The 26,239-nt window shown below is 39.6% G+C and overlaps 1 protein-coding gene across 5 annotated transcripts in view; it reads left to right on the top strand.

Annotated features, from left to right (window-relative positions):
• MAP3K20 (mitogen-activated protein kinase kinase kinase 20) overlaps window positions 1-26,239 on the top strand; it is a 90,741-nt gene that overhangs the window by 28,952 nt on the left and 35,550 nt on the right. For all 5 annotated transcript variants that reach the window (XM_048061618.2, XM_048061616.2, XM_013171551.3 and 2 more), the window contains 8 exons: window positions 759-846; window positions 6,030-6,131; window positions 6,873-6,938; window positions 7,940-7,968; window positions 8,070-8,207; window positions 14,270-14,356; window positions 17,946-18,020; window positions 23,508-23,614. In XM_048061618.2, coding sequence (XP_047917575.2) covers window positions 759-846; window positions 6,030-6,131; window positions 6,873-6,938; window positions 7,940-7,968; window positions 8,070-8,207; window positions 14,270-14,356; window positions 17,946-18,020; window positions 23,508-23,614 — 692 coding nt within the window. The remainder of the gene's footprint in view (window positions 1-758; window positions 847-6,029; window positions 6,132-6,872; window positions 6,939-7,939; window positions 7,969-8,069; window positions 8,208-14,269; window positions 14,357-17,945; window positions 18,021-23,507; window positions 23,615-26,239) is intronic.

Genomic DNA, 26,239 nt, shown 5'->3' with positions numbered 1-26,239 from the left:
ATATCTGGAATATTTATTTTAATGCACTATAGAGGTAAAAAGAGGCAAAACTGTTGTGAGACCTCAAAGGAAACATCTGTCTTTTTCCCTCAAAAAACAGGGGGACTACGTGTCTTAATTTCTGTGGATACATTCTCATTTCTTGCAGTCTCGCTGTCAAACCTAGAAGCATTTTTCAAGTGGAATTCAAAGATTTTGTTTATTTATCCAGAATTTTTAAACATCTGCAGCCTTCTCTGAGAAGCAGTTTCAACTGCACCGCTGGCTATTTGGCAATCTCAAGCATGCTTGCTGTGCATATTCGATTAGACTCTACAGCGCATGCCTAGCAAACTCCATGTCTCCAGTAAACATCAGATTGAACTGTGTGTGCACGGTATGCTCTAACAGCCTGGAGCTCTGGACTTGCTGAACGCACAGTGCTCTGTGCACAAACACAAATTCTGGATAGAACTGCCACAACCCTGCCAAAAATCCTGGGTCTTTCTTTGAACAAAATTTTCCAGGGCCTTCAGTTTTTCCAGACTTAGCTTCTACATCTGTGCCTTGGTCATGAAAGAATTGTATGATCTTTTTTCCAAACATACTAAGCATTCATCTGCCAAACTATCTCATGTGGTTTTCAAATGCCAATCATTTGTGAACAGTCTTTCCTATATATGTGTGTGTATATATATCCATGGGGGTCTAAAATAAACTAATGTAGTAAATGCACTGTTCTTAATTGCCTACCTTTTTTGTTTGCTTGTTTTCAACAGGCAGAAATACTCAGTGTGCTCAGTCACAAAAACATCATTCAGTTCTATGGAGCTGTCATTGAACCTCCCAATTATGGCATAGTTACAGGTAAGCATTTCTTGTCTGACCTTCATCTTGATTCTGTCAAACTCTGATATTAGGAGGAATTAACTTTACCCGATTTCAGTGTTTTCTAACTGTTCTGGCCTCCTTTGAATGTTACAATGCTCAGCACCACCTACCTCAGCATGAATGGGAGCGCTGGAAGTGGGAACCATACTGCTAGCAGTTGGATCATGGGGCATTCTTAATGCCCAAATTCAGCACTGCTTTAGATGGAAGCTTTGGACTGTTTTCTTACCCTTTTCTGAGATTTTCATAAGTTCTCACAAGCACTGTGAAAAGAGAAGACTGAGAGTCTGCTCAGAGCAGAGTTGCACCATGAATTCTGCCTGTACTAAAAAAAAATGAGAATCTACATTGTGAACTTCCCTTCCACAGGAAGAACTTGAAACAGAGTCAATGATTTATTAGACACCATAAGACAATTCCCTTTATTCACTGGAACCTGGGTTTCATTCATTCTTGCATTTCTAGAATTATGTGGAGGTTATTTTTAAGTGTGTGGTAGTGGTGTTGTTTTTCTTATCACCCTTTTAAGCTTCCTTCCCTTATCTTAGGATTTGGTGCAGATTAAAAAAAAAATACATTACAGATTATATGATTTTTTACCTTCTCCTGTACAGGAGAAACTAGGTAAGATGGCAACAGAAAATACACCTAAAGCAAAGAAATCTACAATCTGCTGAAACAATGTTTGGAGAGAGAAAAACCATGAAAGTGTGGATTAGGGGATGTCTTTTGTCAGGGCTGTAACACATCAGAGAATTTGACTGTAAAGAGTAGTGTACTGACCAAATGCATGTGTTACAAATCTAAGGGCTTTTAATGAAGATTTTACCCTTGTCTTCCGCTATTTACTTGTCTACTCTGTGTACATGATTAGTGGGTTGATGCTCAGCAAGCACTTTACTATACTTTTCTGTTATCCAGTGCATACAGTGGTAGAGAAGTTGGGAATGTTTTTCATGATCATTTTTACAAAAGAAGAGAATTCCCTTGACTTGATCATAATGCTCTTATTCAAAAAGGACTTCTTTACTTTAGGCATAGGGGACATTTATCTCATCACCACCACCTATTTAAGGTTTGCATGTGACACAGTCTAATATCAGTTTGAAATGCTGCCATTTAGATTTTTACTGTTCTCCGAATCTTTATGAAAGACAGGATTGGAGCTGGTATTAATGTACTCATCTCTTTCTCTTCCCGTACAACATTTTCAGAAACTTCTGATCAGAGAGGCAACCTTCAGCACTTCAGTTCTGTTTGTGTGGCCACAGGCATAGGGTTGGTGCAGCTGCCAGGAAAAGGCATTTCTATCACAGGGCTGTCCCACCACAAAGCAGGTCTAGCTGTTATCTGTCACCTGCTGGGCAGGTGTGAGGAAATCCAGAACCTGGTCTTTATGAATGTAGATAACACCAAGCTGTCTGTAGGCAGTATCATCTGCTTGTCGACCTTTGCTGCCCTGGCCAGGGTTTCATTTTAGTGTAAGCTTCTCCAGGAGCTTCTGCTGCAAAGGGTCCACCCAGCATCATGTGCTGGAAAAAGTACAACTTCTGATCAGCTGTTTAAATCCCTCTGATGGTGGACAGAACCTGTGAAAATTCAGTTATTTCTACCTGTCTCTTAGACCTCCTGTTATCACAGTAGATGGCAGTGTAATCCGGTGGGAGCACTTGTGAGATACAGAACTGCTGTATTTACAGGCATATCAGGCTACTGGAGGTCGCAGTGTTGAAGCCAGTACTCCGGGGTGCATGAAGGGTGTCCACAGCCTGCACCACTTGGAGCATGGATTGGTGATAACATACCAGAAAGGAACTTAAATACCTGGTTTAAGCAGTAAAAATAGTAAAAAGTTAATAAGTCAGGTCATATAATATAATTATTTGTAATGTAGGTTTAATAAGTGTAAACCAGAGAGCAGACTAACAAAGCAAATGTGTAATCAACACCTCAGAATGATGTCTGGATCAGAAAGTCCTCAGTTTGATCTCACAAAAGGTCAGTGTTCAGAGAAGGTCATTTGACCTACTTGCCAGTCACAGGACGGAGAACAGCTAAAGTGGTTTATTATGTCATTGGGAATGGGGACTCTTTAACTGTCTGTGAGAAGGAGACTATACTCTGTGTGGTCCAACCACTTTGTTATTTGAGGAGCTCTGAATCCATCCTGGCTAAGGAAAAAACGTTTTATTATTAAACTGCATTGGGTTCTCCGTGCAACTTCCAGGGAGTCTGGAGTCCCTTGGGTTGGAAGGGGAGCAAGGCTCCATTTTCCCACACTGTTTTCAAATGGGAGCGTGGCTACTGAGAAAAGAAATGCTAATTGTGCTTGACTTATCTTTTAGAGAGATGTTCACTCCATGGTCTTCTGGGTAGTTTTCAGTGCTGCAGTCTCAATCTTGTGTTTAGTCAGAGATCCATGTCTTGCAAGAGAAAATCCCAAGCAAGAAATCCTAAGAACTTAATGATTCTTGAAAATGATGGAGATTAGGGCATTCAGCCAAGCATCGGCATGTACTGAGTATTGGCTGTACATAATATCTTATGTGGGATTGTCAGATAGTTCTCTGAGAATGCCCTGTAGGAATGAGAAAAGCTACATGTGCAGTCAAAACGTGTTTCCCCCACTGGGATGTATGTCAGTGTTACAACTCATCATTCAGCCCCTCGAGCTGCTGACATGAATCACATCGTTCTAGATGTCATTGACTGCCAACAGCAGTCTTGATGTCTAGCTTTCAGATCTGGTTTTCGATCACTGCTGCTTCCTCCCTAAAGATTCTTGCAGCTTGTGTGTCCCCTCTGTGCAGAAGCGTACGGTATATTCCACAGGAAGGGGACGGTTTGCTATTCACAACTTTTCTTTCTGAAGCAAATACCTCTTATTCTTTATTGAAAAAAAAAATATCCTGACAAGATAATTTTCAAATCCATATCCCCCTTGTAAAAACCCATGGCACGATAAATACGGAGGAGAAATACTAAAGGATTGAGCTGTGTTTATTGAAGATTGCTTGTCTCCATTCACACAGAGCAGCAAAGGGCTCCGGGATCTCAGTTATCCCTGACCCTGGCGGATCAAATTATGCATTGTAAAGGCATGCAGTGTGCAGCCAGCCTATTCCCGAAGAATCCATTTATAAGATATATAATGACATCATGGGTAAAAAAAAGCTGATGTTTTAATTGAGGAAATGTGCAGGTCAGCAGCTTGGTCCTCTTTCGGTGACATCAGAAGCAGCGTGCCTGTCTCCTGCAGGGGCTCCTTGCAGCTGACGGTCCTGCAGCACTGAACCAAAACTAACTTGCCACTAGAGTGTTTGCTTGCAAGTGACTTCCTATTTACTCCCTCTTTCCTTTCATTTAGCAATGGGATCTTCTCATATCGCCTCCCATATTCTAGGCTGCAGATTCTGTCTTGTCCCAGAGTTTCCTTCCCTACTCAGTAATTTCCCCATGGTTTCAATTTCATTGGTGTGGAGCAATGTTTACTTTGTATGCCTTTAGCCTATGATGTATCTATCGTTCATTGATTAATACTATTACAAACAGCAATCCAGGTATATTTTGTCATCTTAGGGGGGATGGATTTTGTTGCTGCTTTGAAATGGCAGAAATTAAGCATTTCAATTGTATACCAGGTGGTTTGCCTCATTAGCTATGAAGATTTTGGGAATCTTGTAAGTGGGTTTTAAATTCTGCAGATTGCCCAAGAGCACACTGAACAGCCTTTGGAGAGAGGGGCGAAAGGCTTGGAATTGCTTCTTGCATCCCCTTACTCTTTGTGCTACTTTGGCTACACACGGCGGCAAGTGCTCACTCTGTCCTGGCAATCAGAAAGAAGAAAATGTATCAGCTTCTTCAGCTGACGAGCAATATCTTGCATTTGTTCATGGTTCACCAAAAAAACTAAATAAGCATAAAGCTTATTGGGGAAATAACAGTAAATACTAAACAAAGGAGCTACAGCCTTTAGGCTGCTGAATGTGACCTGCTGCACATGGAGATTTGCCCAACTTTGCTTTAGTGTTAAGTCTCTAATTTAGCAATTCATTTTTTGTTAATGAATAAATTACTTGATCTGCTCTATTCTTGGATGGGGAAGTAGGAAAATTTAATTTTTAATGTCCCTTTCTACTTGCAAACCCGTTCTTCTTAACAGAACACCATATATTTAATACCTGATTTTACTTTTTAAAAAACAAAATAATTATCCTTTGTTATGGGGCATAATTTAAACACAGAACTGCTGATCAGTGGGGAGTATCCTCTTTGAAATAATAGGGGAGATCTGGTACCACCAATCTCATCTGTTAACTGCTGTTCTGGTTGGGAGAGGAACGTTCACTGTTTAAATATGGAAGAATTTCAAGCTGTATAGAAGTGGCACTGTGGAGGTTTCTGTTGTTTCTACTTCCACATTTAAAAGTGTGTAGGTGTAATGAGCTTGGTATTCCAGCTCGCAGCCCTGTGAGCCCTGAAAGTCAGACTGGATTCTGTCTGTCACACTTCCAAACACCAATGGGCCGAAAAAGCCTTTGTTTCTACCTGCATGATCCTGCTGTAGGTTTCTGTAGGTGTAGGTGAAAGAAGTTAAGAAAAACTTCTGTTGATGCTGAATAAGGAGCGTAAGAAAACATCTTGCTTTCTTAGCTGTGCTGACTTGCCCTAGGCTGACAGAATATAAAGCAGTGAAAGCTTAACACCATTCGCATGCCAGCTGTAAAGTCACAAGTGGACTAAATTGCTCAGTGGCGTGTTACCATTTTTACATAGATCTCTCTCTGAACAGAACTATCCTTCATAAATCTTTAAAAAGAAAATAATCACCAGAACCTTTTACTCCAGAATTTGAACTGCCTTGCCTGAGCTCTCTTTACACCAGAGCTTTCTAACGCCTTTTAATTTTAAAGCCTGTCATTATACATTATTTTACATTTCTTTTCCCTTAGCAGTAAATTATGTCTGTGCTGGGACAGCCAGAACAAACTACTACTCTACTACTACACTACTAATGATGTTTGCTGCCGAATGCAAATTCTGTCATTAAGCTTGAAGTTGGCTGCTTTCTGCAACTGGCAGAGTTTCTATTAGATCTTTGAATTTAGGCGCAGTGTTTAAAACTGTCATGTGCTTTTTTTTCCTTTTTATTGTAATAGAGTATGCTTCTGCTGGCTCACTGTTTGATTACATTAATAGTAACAAAAGTGAAGAGATGGATATGGATCATATCATGACCTGGGCAACTGACATAGCTAAAGGTAAGCAAGACCAGTGGTACGTTATGTCTTACACAGTCAGCAAAGTGTAAAGCTGGAGATTCTTTCCCTATGAAGTCAGAAAAGCTTTCCTATACTTCCTTATTCAAATTGTCCATAAAAGAAAACAAACAACAACAAAAACATCAAACATTCGCTGTTTAATATGTTTCTTGATTATTCTGAGCTGGAAATCATTTCTGGAGTGAAAATGCCTTCTGTGAGCCAGTTTTACTTATGGTTTGCCCCTAAGTCCCAAGAGGATAATCTTGCTGATGTAGTGTAATTATGAGGTAAAGTGCATAATTATCCTTACATTTTATTTGAATTGGTATATTTAAGGAAGCTTGTTCTCAGTAAACATACTGACATTTTTCATATAATGATACAGAACAAACTGTTCTGTCCTTTGGGTTCTCTGTGACCACACAAGAATTAGTGTAAACTAATGAACATTAAATTCATACCATTCATTTCTCTACACATTAGAGAAAATAACTAAATATGAAGTTAAAAAGCATTAACATACCCATATAGGTGCTCTGAGAGATATATGAGCTTTGCTTAGTGATTTTTACTCAAAGCAGGTTATGGGGACCTTTGCTTTTCTCGCATCTGATCAATACAGCCTGCACATATGCCAGCCTGTAATGAGGATGAGTAATGGGATCTAAAAAACGTGACTGCCGATAAGTGAGGCCACCCTCGGCCTGCCTAACGAGACTGTTCCCTTGTTTTGTGTAGGAATGCACTATTTACATATGGAAGCTCCAGTCAAAGTAATCCACAGAGATCTGAAGTCCAGGAACGGTAAAGTAGCAAAACAATAAAATGCGCTTTATTTACTGTTACCTGTAATTGTAGCACTCAAATCTGTACATGAGCTTTGTGAATGTGCAGAACACCTTGGCTGTCAACAAGCTGCACTGGCTGTTGCTGAGGCACAGAAAAGCCTGTTTTCTTCTCCTCCCTCCTCTCTGTTCTGAAGCTGTTGGAGCTCTGCTACTGTCCCTGGCATCATTTAGAGCACTGTGGAGGGCTCTTTTCAAATTGTGTCTGGCTGACCGTGATTGTGTCCATCTTATCAGCTGTCAGAGATTGCCTGGACACTCCTCACTTGTTTTTTCTATTTGGAATTGTTGAGTACCAGGAAAGACTGGCATGCACCAGACACAGTAGACTGGATAAGACCTATTATTTTCTATCTGAAAATCTTGTTTTTGTCATGGCCTGTTTTGTGGTTTGACAGATAGTCATGCTTTTGAGTAATGCACACTCAGCATAGAGCTGCACTGTTTAGACTGTACTTGGCAGTTGACAAGCATTTATGAAATTTGCTGAATATTGATTTGAACTGAAACATTATCTAGTAGTGGGACAGGAGGGACTCAATTTTAATAATCTGCACAGGGAAATAATAGTCACAAGAAAACTAGATCTCATTTCAGTTGTAAATTTTCTCCTTTTTATTTTTTTTCGTTTAACAAATCTTTTGGAGAGTTTGTTGTTAAGCCTAACTGCTACATTGGAGACAAGGGAGCTTATCTATATATTAGTTATAGTTGTGTTGCTGTCTTTGAACTTAGTAAGACCTGAAAGGCTTTGCAGTTGTTCAGAGGCTTTCAGGTATTCAGCAGATGGTCTCCAAACCTGCTCAGAGAAACCAGGACAATTGTGAATGTCTGCATATTTCGGTGCTCACTGAGCATGGAATTGCTTTCTTGATAAAGTGCAAACTTTTTTTGGCTGTGAAAACATATTGCATTTGTTTTTAAAGACATTCTTGTAACCTATTTTTTTTTCATTTTTAGTTGTTATAGCTGCTGATGGCGTGTTAAAGGTATGAACGCTTTAATTATGTGAGAGATGCTGCTGCTTGACTCAATGTTTTGATGACTGATAAATTAGGTTGACACTCTACTATCTGTTTATTTTTGCCAGATCTGTGATTTTGGTGCCTCAAGGTTCCACTCGCATACAACACATATGTCATTAGTGGGCACTTTTCCATGGATGGCTCCAGAAGTTATTCAAAGTCTCCCAGTGTCTGAAACATGTGACACATACTCATACGGAGTGGTAAGTGCCTCTCATTTCTCTCTGCATACTAGCAGAACTCCAGTGTGACAGAATTCATGGGATGCAAGAACAACAATTCTAAATAAGGACAACAAAAATATCACACTTTTTCAGGCCTCACCCATAATTTATAATTACGTGTTTGAAAATGATAGGAAGAACAGTGTCTTGCATGTTTGGTAAGGTCCATATCTGATTAGATTAGCAGCATGCCAGTGTGGGAAATGCATGCTTTACCGCAAGTATTCAGCATATGTCAGAAGGCTTGCAGGAACCACTGAGCAATCTGCATCATTAATCTCTGCTTGTGCTTTAGTGAAGCAGAAGAGAAAAAGGTTGTGTTGTAATAGGTGTATACCAGAACTTCCATAAAATGGGGTGTCACTGAGTTTATATCAAAAAGGTAGCCACTTTTTTATGCTTAATTGTTTAAAAGATTCTGGTATCATTACCTGGTAGCTGAGAGAACAGAGACTGTACGTCTTGTGGAGGTAGAGGCCCAATCTAAATATACAGAGAACGCCGGCATGGCTTTGCCATTTATGTGAAGGGGAAATAATCAGTAATAGTGCATTAGAATGTCAGGTTTGTAGGTAGAGTCATGTGAATTATTTCACTCTGTCCACGGTCAAACTCTAAATTGTTTTTGCTCTGCAATACAAAATAAATAGGCTAGAAAGAGTACTGGTCAGACCAATTTTGAGTCTTGCCCCATAGCCTTTCCATGACAGCAGTAATTAATACTTTGGGAGGGAAGAGAAAGGAAGTGGGGTTATAGTCTGCGTGCGTATCTGTTTACATAGCTTTTTGGTTTTGGGTTCCACTGTGGGTGACAGAATGGGGAGTTGTTTCAGAACAATATATTGTAAAATATTGTTCCTTTCTCTTTGAGGGGTGGGAAGAGATGTAAGGGATGCACTGTAGTTTTAAGCTAGCACCTATGGTCTTACATAGCTAAGCTGATGTCCCAGTGGAAGGCTACGTAGGTTACATAAACTTTTTGTCAAACAGTTGTTTATAGTGAAAAAAATGAGAGATGATGGTGGGGTATCTTACAAATGAAAGGTTGACGGTTTGTAAGGGGAAAGAAGAAGCCTATATCGGCAGATTTAAAATCCTTGCTTAACTGAACTAGGGCACAAATAGTAATAGAACATAAGCTAACAAATGTAAATGTTAATGTAAATTGTTACTGGAAGCAATCACATATTATCCGGTGAAGGGAAACATTCCAATTCCAAAACAAAGAAAAAATGTTAGAGGAGAAAGTCCAGAAAAGGTCTTATAGTTCAAGACTGCTCACATAGTCATCTTGGTGTGAATTGACTTCAAGTAACGTTCTAGAAGTGAGAGAAGGTAAGAAATTGTTTAATATTTTATCATATCAAGTATTACCAGAGCTGTAGGAACAGTATGTCACACAGAGTTTACTTTTCCTCATCCAAAAAGTAAAGCTCCTTTGTCAGTTCTGTGCTTGAAGGTAAAACTAAACTACTCTCAGTATGAAACCAGTTCAGTGTTACTAGAATATTTTAATGTGGTTATGGGTCTATAGTGCTACTTCAGTATGCCTTATAGTATTTGACCCACATTTTTTAATGTCCTGTTTTTGAGCTAATGTGCTCTGCTATGGGTAGAAGCTTATGAATTCATAAACACTTAGAAATGAATTCATCTTTTTATAACTCCAATGCTATGTCTTGGAACACCATTGTTTTCAGAGGAGATTCAGGGGTAGAAATGAAGAATGGCAGTGGCCCAAGTTCTCAGTTGATGAAATTACTGACATAATGGAGTTGTCAGAAAGCAGGAAATTGTCAGAATATAACTTTGAAAGTTGGAGTCTCCCTGTTATAAGTGTTGGATTATCAAAGAATTAGTTAGGAGACTGAAAACAAAAAAAATCTTAGAAGGGGTATTTTTGTCTTGTCAAATGATTATCATCTGTAAAAACAACACTTAAAGAATCCTTTTTCAAAGTGTAACACTTGCCAGCAGCTTTTGTGCTAGAGAGACAAATCTGCATTTCTTCAGTTAAAGGCTTGTTAACAAAGAACAGAATCGTTTCAAATGTAAACTAGTAAGATGCTAGAAATAGATACTCTGTTCATGGTATTTGTTACCATTCCTATAAGTTCATTTAATTTCTTTCCTGTTTTTTTTTTTTTTTTTCCTGGCTGGCTTTTCTTTCTACAAACTAGTCTGTGATTTTAAATATTCTGCTTAAGTCTGATAGCACTTTTCCCATGAAGTGTCAAAGTCTTCCTGTACAGTATAGGTCCAATTTGCTTCTCACCTGAAATGAACTTCCCTCTTTGCAAACAGTTGCATACGTATTTGTAGCTAATGTTCATGTTATCTTCTCGTGCTCTTCCTGGGTGGATAAACAGTTCCATATTTTCTATTTGAGATAAATAGTAAGTAATACATAATACAACCTAGGAAATGCTAAAGCTAAATATTCCAGGAGATTTATTATGCCACAAAGACAGATTTTGAACTTCCTTTAGCCATGCTGTGATTTACTTTTCTAATCCATTTCCAAATCCATACTCTTGAGCAACAAGTGCCACAAGTGATCAACCCATAAGTTCACCCGCATCAGTAAGGGTATCCTGTCATTGTGTGCATTGCTCAAAAATGATTATTTGCTTCTCTCAAGATATGAAAGAGTGTGGGGAATTACAGTGTTCCCTCTAAAAGCTGTTCTGAAATCATGAAGATAAATGCTCAGAACATGTTAACCTGGCAAAAGGATGGCAGCGTGCGTTTGTGTACCTGTATAAGTACACAATATAATTGTAAATGCTTACAGGAACGAAAAAGTAAAAGCATTAATTGGCTATTGGTAGCATAGAGACAAGTTAAACGTAGCAGCTGTTGCACTCCTAGCAATAGTTCATACATTGCTTTAACTATGAGGACATATGTTATTTATAGAGGGAATGTTGGCCAGCTCCAGGGGTTATCCCCTACTCTTTTTTGAAAAGAATTATGAGATCTTTAACTTCCACTTGGATCAATCCAGAGGGGACTGACCTAATTTTCATGGCAAAGGGCAGTACCTCTAAGAGAACAACACTTTCTGCTCATGCTGTACTTCTGATAATTGTGGCTCCTGATCCTCATCCGTGTACACTTTCCTATGAAGAGAAAGCATTTCTTTTTTTTAGTGAACGTTTTCCATGCTTGTTGTTGTTTTTCTTTTTCCTCAAACTACTCTTTTGGATGTTCCCTGTCCTGTATGGCACTTCAAATTATTGTTGGCTTTGCACGGAGGTTGGTATTTTCTTTCTTTTCTTCTCTAGATTGTTGTTATGTAGATGACAGGATAAGAATTGAAATGTGCAGCTGAACTGACAGAACTGAAGACATTTCGTTCTTATTCTCAGCTTCATGTATGGAAAGAACATTCATACCTTTATCTCTCACTCTGTTTCTCTGTGTGCAGAGAAGATCGTAACATCTTCAGATGCCACAGCTTACAAACCACTATAAATGATCTCAATTTGTTTTCCATCACCGTGTCTAGCTTGGCTATTTCTCTGTGAACACCTGCTGTCTGTCATCAGAGGGATGTTATGTGATCAGGAAAGCAGGTGATCCTCACCATCAAAGATGGGAGTGGAAGTGAATCATGTCAGTCTCTCAATTAAATTATACTAGAAATGGAAGATAGATTAGTTTCTGTATGATGTGAGCAGAGGACTGAGTTCAGAAAATGGTCAGAGTGTATATTGCAATAAAGAGGCCAGGGTAAGTCAGGTTCAGGTGCTTTTTCTGCTGTTGAATGACCCTGGGGACAGGAAGCAGCAAATGGGAATACAGAAGATACCCATTTGCTATTGTTTTTGTTGTTGTTTTGTTTTTGTAAAACCAGTAATGCTCTCATTCATCTTAGCTTATGATTCAGGGTAGCTGATTCATGAGACAGGTTGGCAGTCCTATAAAACTGGAGATACTGACATGTCATCGTTGGAAGGAAAGTCTTTTTCTACATCTTTGGCCTGAATGTAAAATTTGTGTTGTTAGAACATTGCTCTAAACCTGTGTAAATCAATGCAAGGGTTTCTGGCATGTCAATTTTTTTTTTTTTTTTTTTTTACTTTCCTATACTTTTAGTGATAAATAAAGCATTAAGAAAAATTCTTCATGTCTAGTCGGACTGCTGGTTTTCTCTTAAACTGTGTGCAGTATAGAAGTATTTTAAGCTGTCACTGTTGGTTTAGGAAAGTAGTGATCCACACAGGCAATGGAAATAAACACTAAAGGTGTCATGATAAAGGAATTTGTTGCAAAATGTTCTTCGCAGACTTACATGCATGAATGAAACTAGACAACCCTTACAATTCAATCTTCTGAAAGAAAATAGAAGAACAGTGGAGTTTTCCAGCTCAAGGCTCTCAGAGACATTTAATGTGTATTTCATTGTGTTCTGTACTTGGAAGAAGTATTTAGATACTGCTTGCTCTATCTGATGTGCAGACTTGGGTTTCTTCTTCATGGTTTCCTATTACAGCCATTCAAATGAGCTGGTTCTGCAAGACTGCTCAACTGCATGTTTGATTTGGCCCAGGGGTTTTTGTTTTTAAACTGTTTTGTACAGTGCTTTTCTGATTGAAGTACATTGGGCTGCTAAATTATTTCATTCTCTCACAGTTAAATGTCCTTCTCTACCAGTAGAGAGGTGATAATTGGAATTACAAATCAAAGTGCTTTTCTTCTTCTAAGGAGAATGAATTGGGGCAAACAGGAGAAATGAATAAGTCTATGAATAGCTTTCCTCATATATTTCTTATTCTCAGGAAAACTGTTCTTTTACTTATTTTTCCAAGATACGCTTACCTTTACTAATCAGTGTTCCGACTCAAGCAGAATTATTCAAATAGGTCTATTGATGGAGTACCCTGTTCACTTGATTAAAGGCCCAACTCTGCTTCAGTGCATTTTTTTCTGCTTGAGCAGCATCTGCCAATATTCTCTCATTTTTCTTCTAATTACCTTCAGAGTTGGCCAGAATCCATTCAAAATGATGTAGCTGGAATGAGCCTGAGTACTAACCCAACCAGTGAGGATGTAGAGACTTGCATAAGGATCTTAATACATTTGGTCACATGCTAAATAGATTATGTCTTTTATTGTTGTTGTGTTTGGCATATGAATGGAAGAAAAAGTCTCTATGCAAGAAACAGTTTCTATGCATACATTTGTAACAAGATAAGTATATGAAGGTTCTGATAAAATAGAGGGACATACAAGTGAAGGTACATAGTGCCTGTTAATTTGATTGAATGCCAATATGTAGTCCCTGGGGCAGAAAAACAAATTAGATTCAATGACTTGCAAGAATCTTTGGTGATGCCAAACTCTTTTCTACAGAGCACCTCAGATTCTCATGTATGTGTTACTAAAATGCTGAAAGCATGTGAAATTAGGAGCTTTCTTTGTATCTAAGATTAGTGTGTCCATAAGATATGGAGGGAGAATAGAATAATTGTCAATATGCTGTATATTGTTTGTTTTAACATAACCACATACTTGGAGATTAACAATTATGTCTTTGCTTGCAATATTATATTTAATGTTTTTTGTAGGCATATCATAGGAGCAAAGTATCTAATGGATCAGATTCTGACTACTTAAAAGCACTAGTTGCAATCATAAATAAATATTTTTAAATGCAGAATGACTGAAAAGCAAGGATGTGTCTACTTGGGGCTGAGAAGGAGTGGCGGAGTTCATTGTCTACCCAAGTCTCAACTGCCAAATGTGACATAGTGTACAGAGAAAGTAAAAAGCAATTCCCATGGCTCTCATAAAATTGCAGGCATTAGACCCCACACAACCCAGTTTTTCATCTGGGTTGTACTGTAGAGGAAAAAGCAAAAACATTCAAATTAATTTAGTCAGAGTATCTTGCACACAAACACTGGTCCAAGTTCCTGCAAATGGATACTGGTTGCCTGATAATTGGATACAGAATAGTGCTGTATCAAGGTTTAATAATGTATTTAAAATACAAAGTACAGAAATAAAAATTCTTTTCTTTTTTTCTGTTCCAGGTTCTCTGGGAGATGCTAACAAGGGAGGTCCCCTTTAAAGGCTTGGAAGGATTACAAGTAGCTTGGCTTGTAGTGGAAAAAAACGAGGTAAGACTACGTTTCTACATTCAGGTACATAGATCAGAAAACAGTATTGGGGTTTTGCAAAAGACTTTTTCATCTTCTTCAAATTGAAAGTAAGTTCACGCGTATGGAAAGATTAGCAGTAGGAGCTAACACAAAGGGTCAAAGTGATGTTATTCCTCATGAATGGACCCTTTACATCTAATTGTTGCAGCTTCACGTCGTGATGCTGTAGATCAAAAATTGTACAAGTACTGTACTAGTTTCTCAGTCTCAATTGTAAAACCTAGGGGTTTGTTCTTAGTGATGAAAGAAGCCATTGCGTCCAAGGTAGGGGAACAGTTTAACTCCATCTCCTGCGTTTAGGACATCTTTTTACTGGCCGGGAGTTGATATATCTGTAAGAGACCTTCAGCTACTTCAACTTAACTCTCCCAGCAGGAGTCACTATAGTACAAGAAACTGCCGCTTAGATGAAAATTTCAAAAATAAAAGAAGAAAAAATAGTTTTAAAAAAAGAGAGAAATTACAGTTTTGCCACCTACGTTCAACACTACATTGAAGATGAGCTCCTCACTGGTATCGGCAAGGCTGTGGCATAGCTGCAAGCCTCCTCATGCAGAGTCTTTCCATTTCAAAAGCACTTCAGTGGTGTAAACACCGTTTGTACAGTGTCCCCAGCCTCGCTTTTCTTCTTCTCACAAATTGAGGCTTTCAGTTAGTTGGACATGTGAGCGTATATCTGAACACGTAGTCCCTTGATATCAAAGACAGTAACTACATTTAAAAAACATTTAAAGTTGTGACTGTACCACACACAGACAAGCATGGAAATCCTCCACAAAGATGAAACCTCCTCTATCTAGACACAGCGGAAGCTTGGGAAACATTACAATGGTGAGGCAGTGCCTGTACAATACAGATTTCTATTATTCTACATAAACTGTTTCTCAAAATGCTTCAGAGTTATACAGTAGAGTTAGGTTTCCTCCTCTTAGTTTAATATTTTTTGTTGGTGGCTTTTTTTTTGTCTCTTTTTTTCTTCTGCTTGAGAACTGGATTAATTCCAGTGAGTGATACTGTGATATACTCATTAGTTGGAAATGCTACATTAACAGTCTGAAGATTATGACCGTGGTCGTCTACAGTGTGTAACAGAGCAGGAGGCACAGTAAGACTCTTTCTCTTAGTTTAGGAAAAGCCTCATCTGTCAGTTTGAAGAAGGTGGAACCATGAAGACTTCCATCAGCAGTACTACATTCTATTGTGAATGTACAGTTTTATGGCAGGGACACATAGTGGCATTGGGAATGTTGTAAAGAGATTTAGTTGTATGGTGAAAGATGGCACATATTTCTCTACAGTTTTCCATGGCAAGGAACTGTGAAAAACACAGTATAAGCAAAATGTGGACATGACGGCTATTATACTCATGGCTGGAGAAACCTAAGGGTTGAAATTTTCAAAGCCAGCTATTTATCTGCCAGGTACCACTAGCCTGTTGCTACCATCTTCTTTTTAAGTGTTCCAGGAAGCTTTGAGAACATGAACACTTGTTTACATAGTTATTATTTTCTCCGGCCATGACTTAGGGACCATGCCCAGCATAAGCCTTATAAGAGTTGGCATACATTATGCTTGTATTTTTTTCCCCCCCAGTTTCTATGTCCCAAAGCAAGTATGAGGACCAGGTTCTGTTCTCAGTTCCATCTATTGACATGAATGGGCTTGCATGAGTCCAGTTCACAACAGAATTGAGTCACTGTTGGGCCAGGCCTTCATTCTTTACACTTTAAGTCTCTTGTTAAAAACAGTGTGGGATCGAGGCCAAAATGTAATTGCTGAGGTTGAAAATCCCATGTCGCAAATCTGGAGCCCAGCAAATGAAGTGGATTTTAACGACTCTATATGGATCTTTTTTGACAATCCGCATTATTTCACAGTGTGATTTTTATTCTGCTAGAGTTTCTGTATAATTATATATTTTTTAATCCAGAAAAGAAAAACACAATAGTTCAGATTATGCTAGGTATGATCTCATAAATTACTAATGAGAAATGTCATCTTTATTATTATCTGGTACTTTTGGAACCTGCTGCCTCTACACTAGGTAACATAAAATTCTGCCCAAGGGAGACACATGTAAATGATGATTGCAACTTATTTTCCACCTCCTGGAACAGTAAGGGTTACAGACAAATACTGTAGCAAGACTAGCCAGTGTATTTTTAGGTTAATGACTCAACCAAAAATCAAGCAGCAGCACAATTTGTTTATGCATTGTACAAATTTCTGTGTATTTCTTGCATGGAAAGCTTTGCACCTTAAGGTATTACATTATTAAAATAATCATACTTCTGCAGTGCCCAGACTCTATATCTCGTATTTTGAGTTTTCATGGTATTCAAATGCTTGTGCAGCAGAAATTGTTAACTCTTACTTTGGCTGCTGTGGTTTGTAAGGCTTTGCAGATCATCTTGGAGTCACATCATGGTGCAAAATTTGACAAAACTTGCTCTGGTTTACTTATGAAATGTCAGACTAGGACAGATCAAAGGGTCTTCCTGGCAGGCTGGTCTAAACAGGACTGTAATATCTGTTTCTTACCTGCTACAGGACAAGGAAACCTTTTACTATCTTGACTCCTCATATTTGGACTCATTTGCAGTGAGGAACTGTTTTTTCTATCTACATATTTCTTTAATTTAGTATGAAACATCTGAAGTCAGTTAGCTGCCTTATCGAGAGCAGGAGGGATCTCCTTATATGTGTAATGTTGGGATGCACATCTAAGCAACTGGAGAGGTTTGTATTCATGTATATATACACGAATATACAGATCTGCTTTTAGACTTTCCAATCTGGAGGCAGATTCTTTAAACTAAATGTCATTTAAGACTGTGTGAAAGATTATTTTTCACAGTTTAAAACTCTGAGCAAAGAAAACCAAACCAGCTTCCAATTCTGTGTAGTCAGTTGTCCTGGCTATAACCAGCAACTCTTTGTCTTCAGTCATCAGAAAATATTTATATGAGTTCACTGTGCTCTGTGAGTGCTCTCTGAGATCTGCATGTCCTCACTAATTGTTCTGACCACAGGCTCATGAAACGTCTCTTGTGTCATGTAGAGCTTCACTTAATTCTTTTTAACTCAGTGGACTCTATATTTCTGCCACTTGGTATATCAAAACTGATTATAGTGTTATACATCTGTGTGGGAGAAAGGAATTAAGCCAGCCTGTACATTATACCTATCTTGACAAACATCTCGTAAGACAATGCAGTGCAGTAGTTATCTCTACAGACTGTTATGTTTTAGTACTAATATCTGTTTGCCTCATTTTTACTTCCTTGTCTCCTAGCTTTTTTGAGCAATTCCACTGGTGTATTTGTTCCATTCCTTCTTTATAAGTCTACTAATTAATTGTATGTCTTACCGGTGTTGGTCTTATTTTGTTGTTTTTTTTTACGTCAATCACCAGTTTTTATATTGTGTTTAAAATGAAAGAGGAGTGTGTTTTACTCGTTTTAACTGCTTTGCTCTTACAGAAAATCTATTATTAGCACCTTAGAGGGAAATGTTTCTAATTACTGGTATTTTTTATTTCCATTAGAGATTAACCATTCCAAGCAGTTGTCCCAGAAGTTTTGCAGAACTGATGCATCAGTGTTGGGAAGCTGATTCAAAGGTAATTTAATTTGCGTCTTATTTTACGTCGTCCACTACTTGTTTTGCTACGTATGGTAGTCTTTCTTTGGAGGACAAGTCTGAGCAACAACAGTTGCTGCCATGTTGGTACACCCATTTTTTCACAAAAAGATTAGCTTGGGCTGTCTTTTTTTTTTTTTTTTAATATATATGTTATTCTTATATATTTGTACCTAAATGTGTCTCTTTTCCTTTTAGTCAAGAGCTCGTAATTTTACTAAATTACCTCACTACTAAAGACAGGCATTGTAGATAGGGTGAGATGGCAAGAATGCCACCATTTTTGATCAAGTGAAGAATTATTTTCTATTTTCTTTCAGTAGTTAATCTTTTTTGGATTAATCTTTCTTGGATATATACGAGCATTACATGTGCAATAACTATTACAAGTTCCAGTTTTGATGTCTTTCTTGTGCTGGAAGTGTATAAAGAATAAGTTAATCCATAGAATATAGATAGGAATGACAGCAACACTTCTAATTTAGCATTAAAAATTTCCTTGTGTTTTCCCTTAAAACTTTGAATTCAGAGTTTTATAATGATTATGCTGTAATATTATAGCAATAGAAGTATGGTAATATACTGCTTAACATACCCCTATGAGAATAAACTAAAAGAGAAATTAAGAGAGTATTTACTCAGTAAAAGCTTTTGTAGATCATGGCAATTACCTTCCTTAAATTGATTCTGCTACCATCCTGTTATGCATGAAGTGGTTCGAAAGAACCTGGGTACATAACAGTTTTACCAAATATTATCAGGTATTTCCTTTGCCTATGAAGGTAGTTAAGAGAGGGAAGGATAGGAAATTATGCTCTTTTTCTCAAGTCAAGGCAACAGGAAGAACTCTTTGTTCATTTAAACTCTGAAGAAAGTTAAATACTACTTCAGAAACACCAAGATTAATACCAAAATAAATTACAGCACTTAGGTGCTCTAAAGCCAGAACATGTTATCACTGGAGAGTAGTCATAGGAGAGCAGTACAAGAAAGGAGATTTCCCTTCTTGTTTTTTCCTCTTGAAGCAAGAAGTTACTTTCCTACCCATCACCAACATAGTTTCCACATGAATGCCTATTTAAATAGTGTTCTCTTAATATCATCCTCTTTCTCCTCTCCACAGAGGGGAGAAGAAAAAATGCTTTGAATCTTTGCATCTGTTAAGGGGACTGTTTAAGTTCTAAGTCAGTAATTAGTGAAGAGCCCTTCCAAGTGGTAACTACATGTCTTATTAATAAAACTACCACCAAGCATCAGCATCCCTACCAAAGGCCACAGACTGAGCTGCACGTACTAGACCAGTTCACTCTTTCGATCACTGCAGCCAGATATGTGAGACTCCAGAATGCTGTTGCTGTATTTCCAGGAGAGGGAGGGATCTGCACGTTGTAAAACAGGGATGCCTGAGCAGTTAACCTGGGTTTGGCCTGAGTTTCTGAGAGCGTTGTTCCCAGATGTCTCTGATGTGTGTTAAGAGTGAACGTTGGGTTAGCTCATTTTTTTCTGACAGTCTGCTCTTTGCTACATTTTTCACTCAGCTTCTCTTTTGTTAAGCAATTATAAATGCTTCATTCACATGACTGAAAGGGAGTAGTCTCTGGTCACATTTTGGGCATGTGACTGACATACTCAATCACGTGTTGGGTAAGGATCACTACTTACAGCTTTCAAAATGCCTTGATAAAAAGGCTGTGTGGCCTGCTTGAGCCAAAAGATGGAGCACACTCCTCTAAAATACCGCACTGTGCAACTTTCCCTTTGTCCAGGAGTGGCTTCAGAAAAATGGATAGTAGATACATGAACAAGTTACTGAAGGTCAAGCGAGGGTGAGTTCAAGGATGTTGGCTGCTTAAAAGCAATTGCTCATGTGCATACGTCTAGCCCACAGAAAGCCTCAGGTATCTATAGGTGACTTACCCCTGAGAAAAGAAGGATGTGCATTTACTGTGGGCCAAAGGAGTACACCTGGAGCGCTGCTGCAAAAGCAGCCGGAGTATCAGATACTGCTCACGCTATAAATCCCTCATGGGAAAGAACACAGTTATTAACTGTGCTTTGAATTTATAAGAATTTGTTCGTACCTGGAAGAAGATGTCCATAGTACACTGCTCCAGGTGACGTGTGTTGGTAGTCTGCATTCAGTTTAAACCGTGCTAGTTAAACTGTCCCTTATGGGTTCAAAGCTTTTTACTAAAATGCTAATTACTAATTACTTTAAGTCAGTAGTTATTAAAGAACAATCTCTGTGGTAACAAGTATATTAAATAACTACCCAAATATTAAAATCCCTACCAAACAAGCTACTTTTGCTAGGGCATTAGGAAGTTGTACAAACAAGGTTGCTTATAACTAATGCCTTCGTTTACTAGGGATTCTTGCTTTGGAAACACAGGTGGCTGCATCTTTCTTTTTGATTTCATCTGTTCCTTCAGTTTATCACCACTTTAACGTCAAAGATGATTATAAATTACTGAATATTTTATTGGAACTCAAATCTGTGAATAGAGAAGCAGCAAGAAAGAAAAGCCGTATGTATTAAATATCTTGGTTTTATGCAGACCTGTTTAGTAAGAAATACTGAGCGGAAGGAAATAGTGAAAACGTTAGCCAGAATTATTCCTAAATGGGAATATATTAAAAATTGTTGCATGAGACATCATAGATATGAAGGGAAACAATTTTCAAAGGCAACTCATGCCTTGATATTTTGAGAGTCTCTTGTAAGGAACCACTTAAGATGCCTGACTTTCTAGGAAGTGCCAAGCAGCCACCCACTGAAAATAAGACTGTTTGTTTTTTAAAGAAAGCTTCTCAGCTTGGATTCCCAACAATCACTTCTTGCCAGTTTTACCCAAGTTATCAGTCTGTACCTAGACTGCATTATTAAATCTAAAATTATTGTTTCCTTTGGGGGAAGAAACCGAAAAAAACACGAAGTTACGTAGGTTTGTGTCTTCCTGTCAGCTGCACCTCCAGGGAAAGCTGTAACCTATGCATCTGGCATCTGTAAAGCTGGCAGGATAGCTGGTGGCTGTTGATGGAAATTACACAGGCCAACGAGCTTTGTCAGTACTATGTGACTGTACACTTGTTCCAGCTGTAGTTGTGCAACACAACAGCCCCTTTGCCTGTAAATATTTGCTGCATACCAGCTTGGTTCCGCTCTGCGTAGGACCCAAAGAGTGCATGTTGCTGCTCTTCCCAAATCAGTCCATTGGTGTTTTGAGCTGCCCTTAGTAAAAGCGCTGTTCTCTGTCATTGTTATCTCAACTCCAATTATTCTAGGCAGGCCTGATAGCAGCGTTGACTGTGTTTACTTGGTGTCAGCTCTGCCCAATACTTTCTTCCTAGTATGCTCCTGAGAACAAGCAAGCAACATACAGAGAACCATTTTGTAAAGAACACCTAAGTAAGCCATAAAATCTTGTAATTTATGCAACAAAGCGATATTTGCTCTTCATCTGCTTCTGAAAATAGAATTAGTTTAGTAAAGGCACATTACACACCTGCTAGTCAGTCAGACAGCACATAGCAGCAGTTCCCCAGGGCTTCTGTGGGGACTGGGTGTTGCATGGTGACCTGAGAGCTCTCTCCAATCCACCTCCTACAAGAAAATGTTGGTGAGGGGAAAGCCATCAAAATAACAACAGGTCATTCATCAAACCATGTGCCACAGTCTTCTGTCTGGCAGCTTTTTCAGCATTTGAGAGGAATCCCCTCGACATTTCGCACCCGCTGGGGCGGTTACAAGAGATGCAGCTGTAGCAACAGGAAGGGCATGAGGGCCACCTGAGCGTCCCTCTTCTCCAAAACAGCATCAGGGCTGTCCAACCGTGTTGGCACTAGTGATAAATGTTGTGCCCCTTACCCCCTGGTGCTGCAGGCTCCCTGACCAGGGAGGGTCATGCCCCTGCAGGGTGTGTTCAAAGGGTCTGCTCACCATGGTGGGTCCAGTAGCATTGTGCATGCAGGGGGGCTGCTGCTGCCTCCCCCAGCCTCTCCGTAAGTGCAGCTCCACAGGCAGGGATCCCCACTGGGCTTCCGCACTGGAAGCATATTGCTCCCATGCCACATGACGCTAGGGAGGCTCCTGCAGCTCGAGGCACCCAGGTTGCTGCTCCATGGATGATGGGCTGGGGGCCAGGTTGCAAGAGAGTGAGTGGCTGGGGCAGGTGCTGCAAAGAAAGGCTGCATGACTCACCCAACTGCCCATTTGCCTGAAATCATGGAGATGGACCAAAAAATGACAGACAAAGCTTCCAGTTGCAGCCAAATAGTGCAGCATTACAATATAAGAGAGCTTGTCTTTTTTTTTTGTTATGCATTTGACACTTTTTCATGCTGTTTGACATTTAAAATAAAGAAATTGTCTTTCTTTTATAATGTGGAAATCACTTGGATCTTCCTGGGAGAGACACCTCAGCATTGTTCCTGATTGTTTTTGTGCTCCCAAATTAAAATGCACGTTTTAATTGCGGCATCTGTAATTTTAGCAGAAATGGTATAATTACAGGCGAGATACAGAGAGAATGCGCATCATCCCCTTATTATGTATCTACATTTTGTTTCAACCTTTTGTCTCAACCTTGTCTGGGGTCTGTCAAACAGACTAACAGAGTCAGTGCTCTTTCAAGAAACACATTTAACTGTGGTTTTTTCAGTTATTATCCTAGTTAGTAGCTTTTTCTTCGGGACTAAGGGGAAAGAGGAAAATCCAGAGAAGCTGCAACTGCTCTCTACATGGCAATGCGGTTATGCAGTCAGCAGGGTGGGCGCTGGGTGCAGAGCCTGGCGACAGAAAGTTCAGTGAATGAGCCCAGCACAGGACCAGCCGAGACACTGTTCGCGTGAGCTCTGCTGGCATCCGAGGCATCATTGTGTAGCCCAGATCTTCACTTCTTCCCCGCCTACCCATGGGTTAGCTAAGTGAGAGGGTTTTCTGGAAAGTGTCCTTCCCTGCAAGTTGCAGCCAGGAACCCATTTGTGATGGGCAGCTAAATAGCTTGTTTACGCGTTAAAGAATTTGGGTTAGTCCCTATAAAAGGCCGTCTGTCTAATGACCAGTTGCTAATGGGTCCAGCCTTCTCTTTCAGGCAGTATTTTCCTTCTTAGCTTGATGAAAACTTTCTTTTTATTCTAAAATCTTTATAGTTATTAAACAAAATCAGTAGTAATAACGTTTTTATTGATACCACAAGGAGTACGAAAAGGTTTTACTGGTAGATACAGGAGAGTAAGCAGAGGCTTGAGTCCTGCTGGCATATGTGATTCTTTCCGAACTGACCATTTCTTCAATTGGAAGAACAGTAGAAAAATAAAAATTACAACTTTGCAGTTCTCATGTAGATGCGGTGTCAGAAAGCAGCATCCCAATTTCTGTTGCTTGCCATCTGTCACTTTCAATTGAAGAAATTTTGTGAATGGTTTTACATAGTAACATAAACACTGGCTTTTCTTTTGTCCTCAGAAAAGGCCGTCTTTCAAGCAGATCATTTCAATTCTGGAGTCTATGTCAAATGACAGCAACCTTCCAGACCAGTGCAACTCATTCCTGCATAACAAGGCAGAGTGGAGGTAAGTTTCCTGCCTCCCAAGATGAAATGATGTGGTTTTCCAAGTCTGTACTCTTTTCAGATGGACATCAGGCTCTGATGAGGTATCAGTAGAAAAATATCTGCTTTGTGCTTTAGGTATTTTTAGAATGTAATTTACCTTGTTGTTTTTCAGGAATGCCCAGAATGCTGTGAAACTTGTATTGGGAGCCAATACACTTAGCTGAACACTATGTTTATTACATTGGTTTAGGTATCATGTTATTTATGGTTTTGTGATTCACATCTTAAAACCAACTGTGTGTTCTCAGTGAATAGTGTGAGGGCCAAGCAACTCAGGTGTAAGTACTGTTTGATGCAATTCTCACAGAAAGCAGATAGGTGTATCTTTATATTAAAAAATGATAAAGATAAAAGACAAAAGAATAAATTTTCAAATCAAATTTCCATTTGTCTTCACTTGCATTTTGCCATTTTGTGCATTCTTTCACTTGTATTGACTTTGTATCCATGCATTAAGCATATGACCAGGCTAGGCCTGCTTTTGCAAATTGCTTGAGCATATGGTTTTACCTGTTGCTGATTGCAATTTCTATTTGTAAGCGATTCTAAATGGAGATGAGATTTGAGAAAATGATATTACAGGACCCAGTTTTACAGTAAAAGCGTCAGCCTATTTCTCATACGTGCCAAAACTTCAAAAAATGTCCCTGATGCATATTTGTCAGTTGGAAAGCCCGCAGCTTCACAGTACATCCCTGTGTTTGGAAAAGCAAACTGAAAACAGATCTGCATAGGCAGAAGATTTTTACCAGGCGACCGTGCTGCGGTCTATATTAAGAAGCTTGGCCTCTCTCCAGGTAAGCTGGGAGCGGAGAGCCTGAAGCTTCCCTGAAGGCCGGAGCAGGGGGCGGACAGAGGAAAGGGACGGAAAGGAAACGAGCCTCGCAACAAAACCCGAATCCCAAATTCCCTTCGCGGCCTTCCCAGTAAAATCAAGACGCGCAGTTTTAATTGCGGGGAGTGGAAAAAGTGAGCTGGAGCCGGGACGCTTCCCCGGTCACATGGCGGCAGTATAAATAGCCGCTCGGCGCTGGGACGGCTCCTGCCCGGACCGAGCAGCGCTCGGCGGCGGCCCCCGCACCGCCGGGACCGGCGGCGGCAGCGCGACACCTGCTGGCGGCCGCCCCGGCCTGCGCCTGCGGCCTGCGGCCCGCTGCGCCCCCGGGGCCCGGCCCGTTGTACCCCGGTACTCGGCCCCTTGCCCCTCGGAGCCTGGCCCCCAGCCCCCGGGCCTCTGCCCGGTGCCCCAGCCCCCGCCGCCTCGTCCCCAAGTGGGGTGGTGTCGGTGCTTCCTCTAGCCTTCAGCCAGCCCTCACTTGGTTCTCAGTGGTTTCAGCCGTGGCGTGGTTTTTGCAGCACATTGCTTGCACCCCCCCCCCACACCTGTATTTCACGGCTTGGTATCTAGCATGTAAAAGCTTGTTTCTTGGCCGCCGTCTGCAGGCTTCAGGCATCATACTGCATTTTCAGTTGTACAAGGAAGCAAAAAATCCCCCAGTGAGGCGTTTCTTAGACAAGCGTTGTATTCCATGGGTTTTCTGTTATTTTCCCTTTTAAAATTTGCACAGATCAGGGAAAATCCTGTTTTTTGCTATTTATTACTATTCCTATTTGTGCTGTTTTGGAGGGTAACCTCTTCATTCTGCAAAAGCAGACAGTAAAATCAAACTTGCCAAAGTGGGTTTGTGGAAAGAAATATTTATTTTAGTGATGAACAAGTACTCAACTTCCTTTGGCAAAAACAAGTATCTACTTAAATCTCACCGATATAGCAAATTAAAAACCCATGCTAGCTGACATTCGGTAAACTTCTTTCACAAAGTTGGTTTATTTTTTGTAGTGTGAGCAAGGTAGCCCAAGTATTGAGAAATCTCACAAAAATTATTTTGATGCATCTAAGTTGTTACATAAGGTATGGTTGACAAGTCATGGAAAAACTTCTTTACCATGGAAGGTTGTGTTAAAGGTAAACTTGGCACTTTTATTTCTGGAGGAATAAATGACTTGGAGACAAGGAGATATGATAGAAGAAATATGAATTCATGATTGGGCATGATTTGCCTGAGAGTGAAGATGATTTCTGAATTAAACTGAAATGAAAACATGAGTACAAAAGGAGAGCAAGTCGTGTGGGGACTTGTTCAGAAGCTAGGGTAAGAGGGGTTCTCACATATGTGAATTCTAGTAATCTGCCCTGAGGTGAAACCAGTATTTGTATGGAGCCATTCAGGAAGGCTAAGCTAAATTAATAGAAAGAATGCAAAAAATACAGTTTGAAAAAATGAAACAGATTAAGGACTTGTACGCATAAAGCGGTCCCAAGGGATAAACTAAAACAGACCATTTCTGAGAAGACTTGTACAAGTTTAATGTGCTTTAACTTCTGCATTAAAAATTGTATGTTTACTCATTGCTTTATTTTTTATATTTTTATTTTATTTTTTATCCCATAGGGATTTGCAAATAAATAGTTGAACCAGCAATAGGGAAAGAATGAGATGTGTTACCAAGAAATAGGGACTTTTAATGAAGCCTGGGCATCAGAGCACTGGAGAAGGGTGGAGTTGGGAAAAGTGAAGGTTAC

Source organism: Anser cygnoides, chromosome 6 (assembly GCF_040182565.1).
Source record: "Anser cygnoides isolate HZ-2024a breed goose chromosome 6, Taihu_goose_T2T_genome, whole genome shotgun sequence".
Classification (NCBI taxonomy): domain Eukaryota; kingdom Metazoa; phylum Chordata; class Aves; order Anseriformes; family Anatidae; genus Anser; species Anser cygnoides.
Note: the sequence above shows the minus strand (reverse complement) of the source record. Positions and strands in the feature narration are given on the sequence as shown.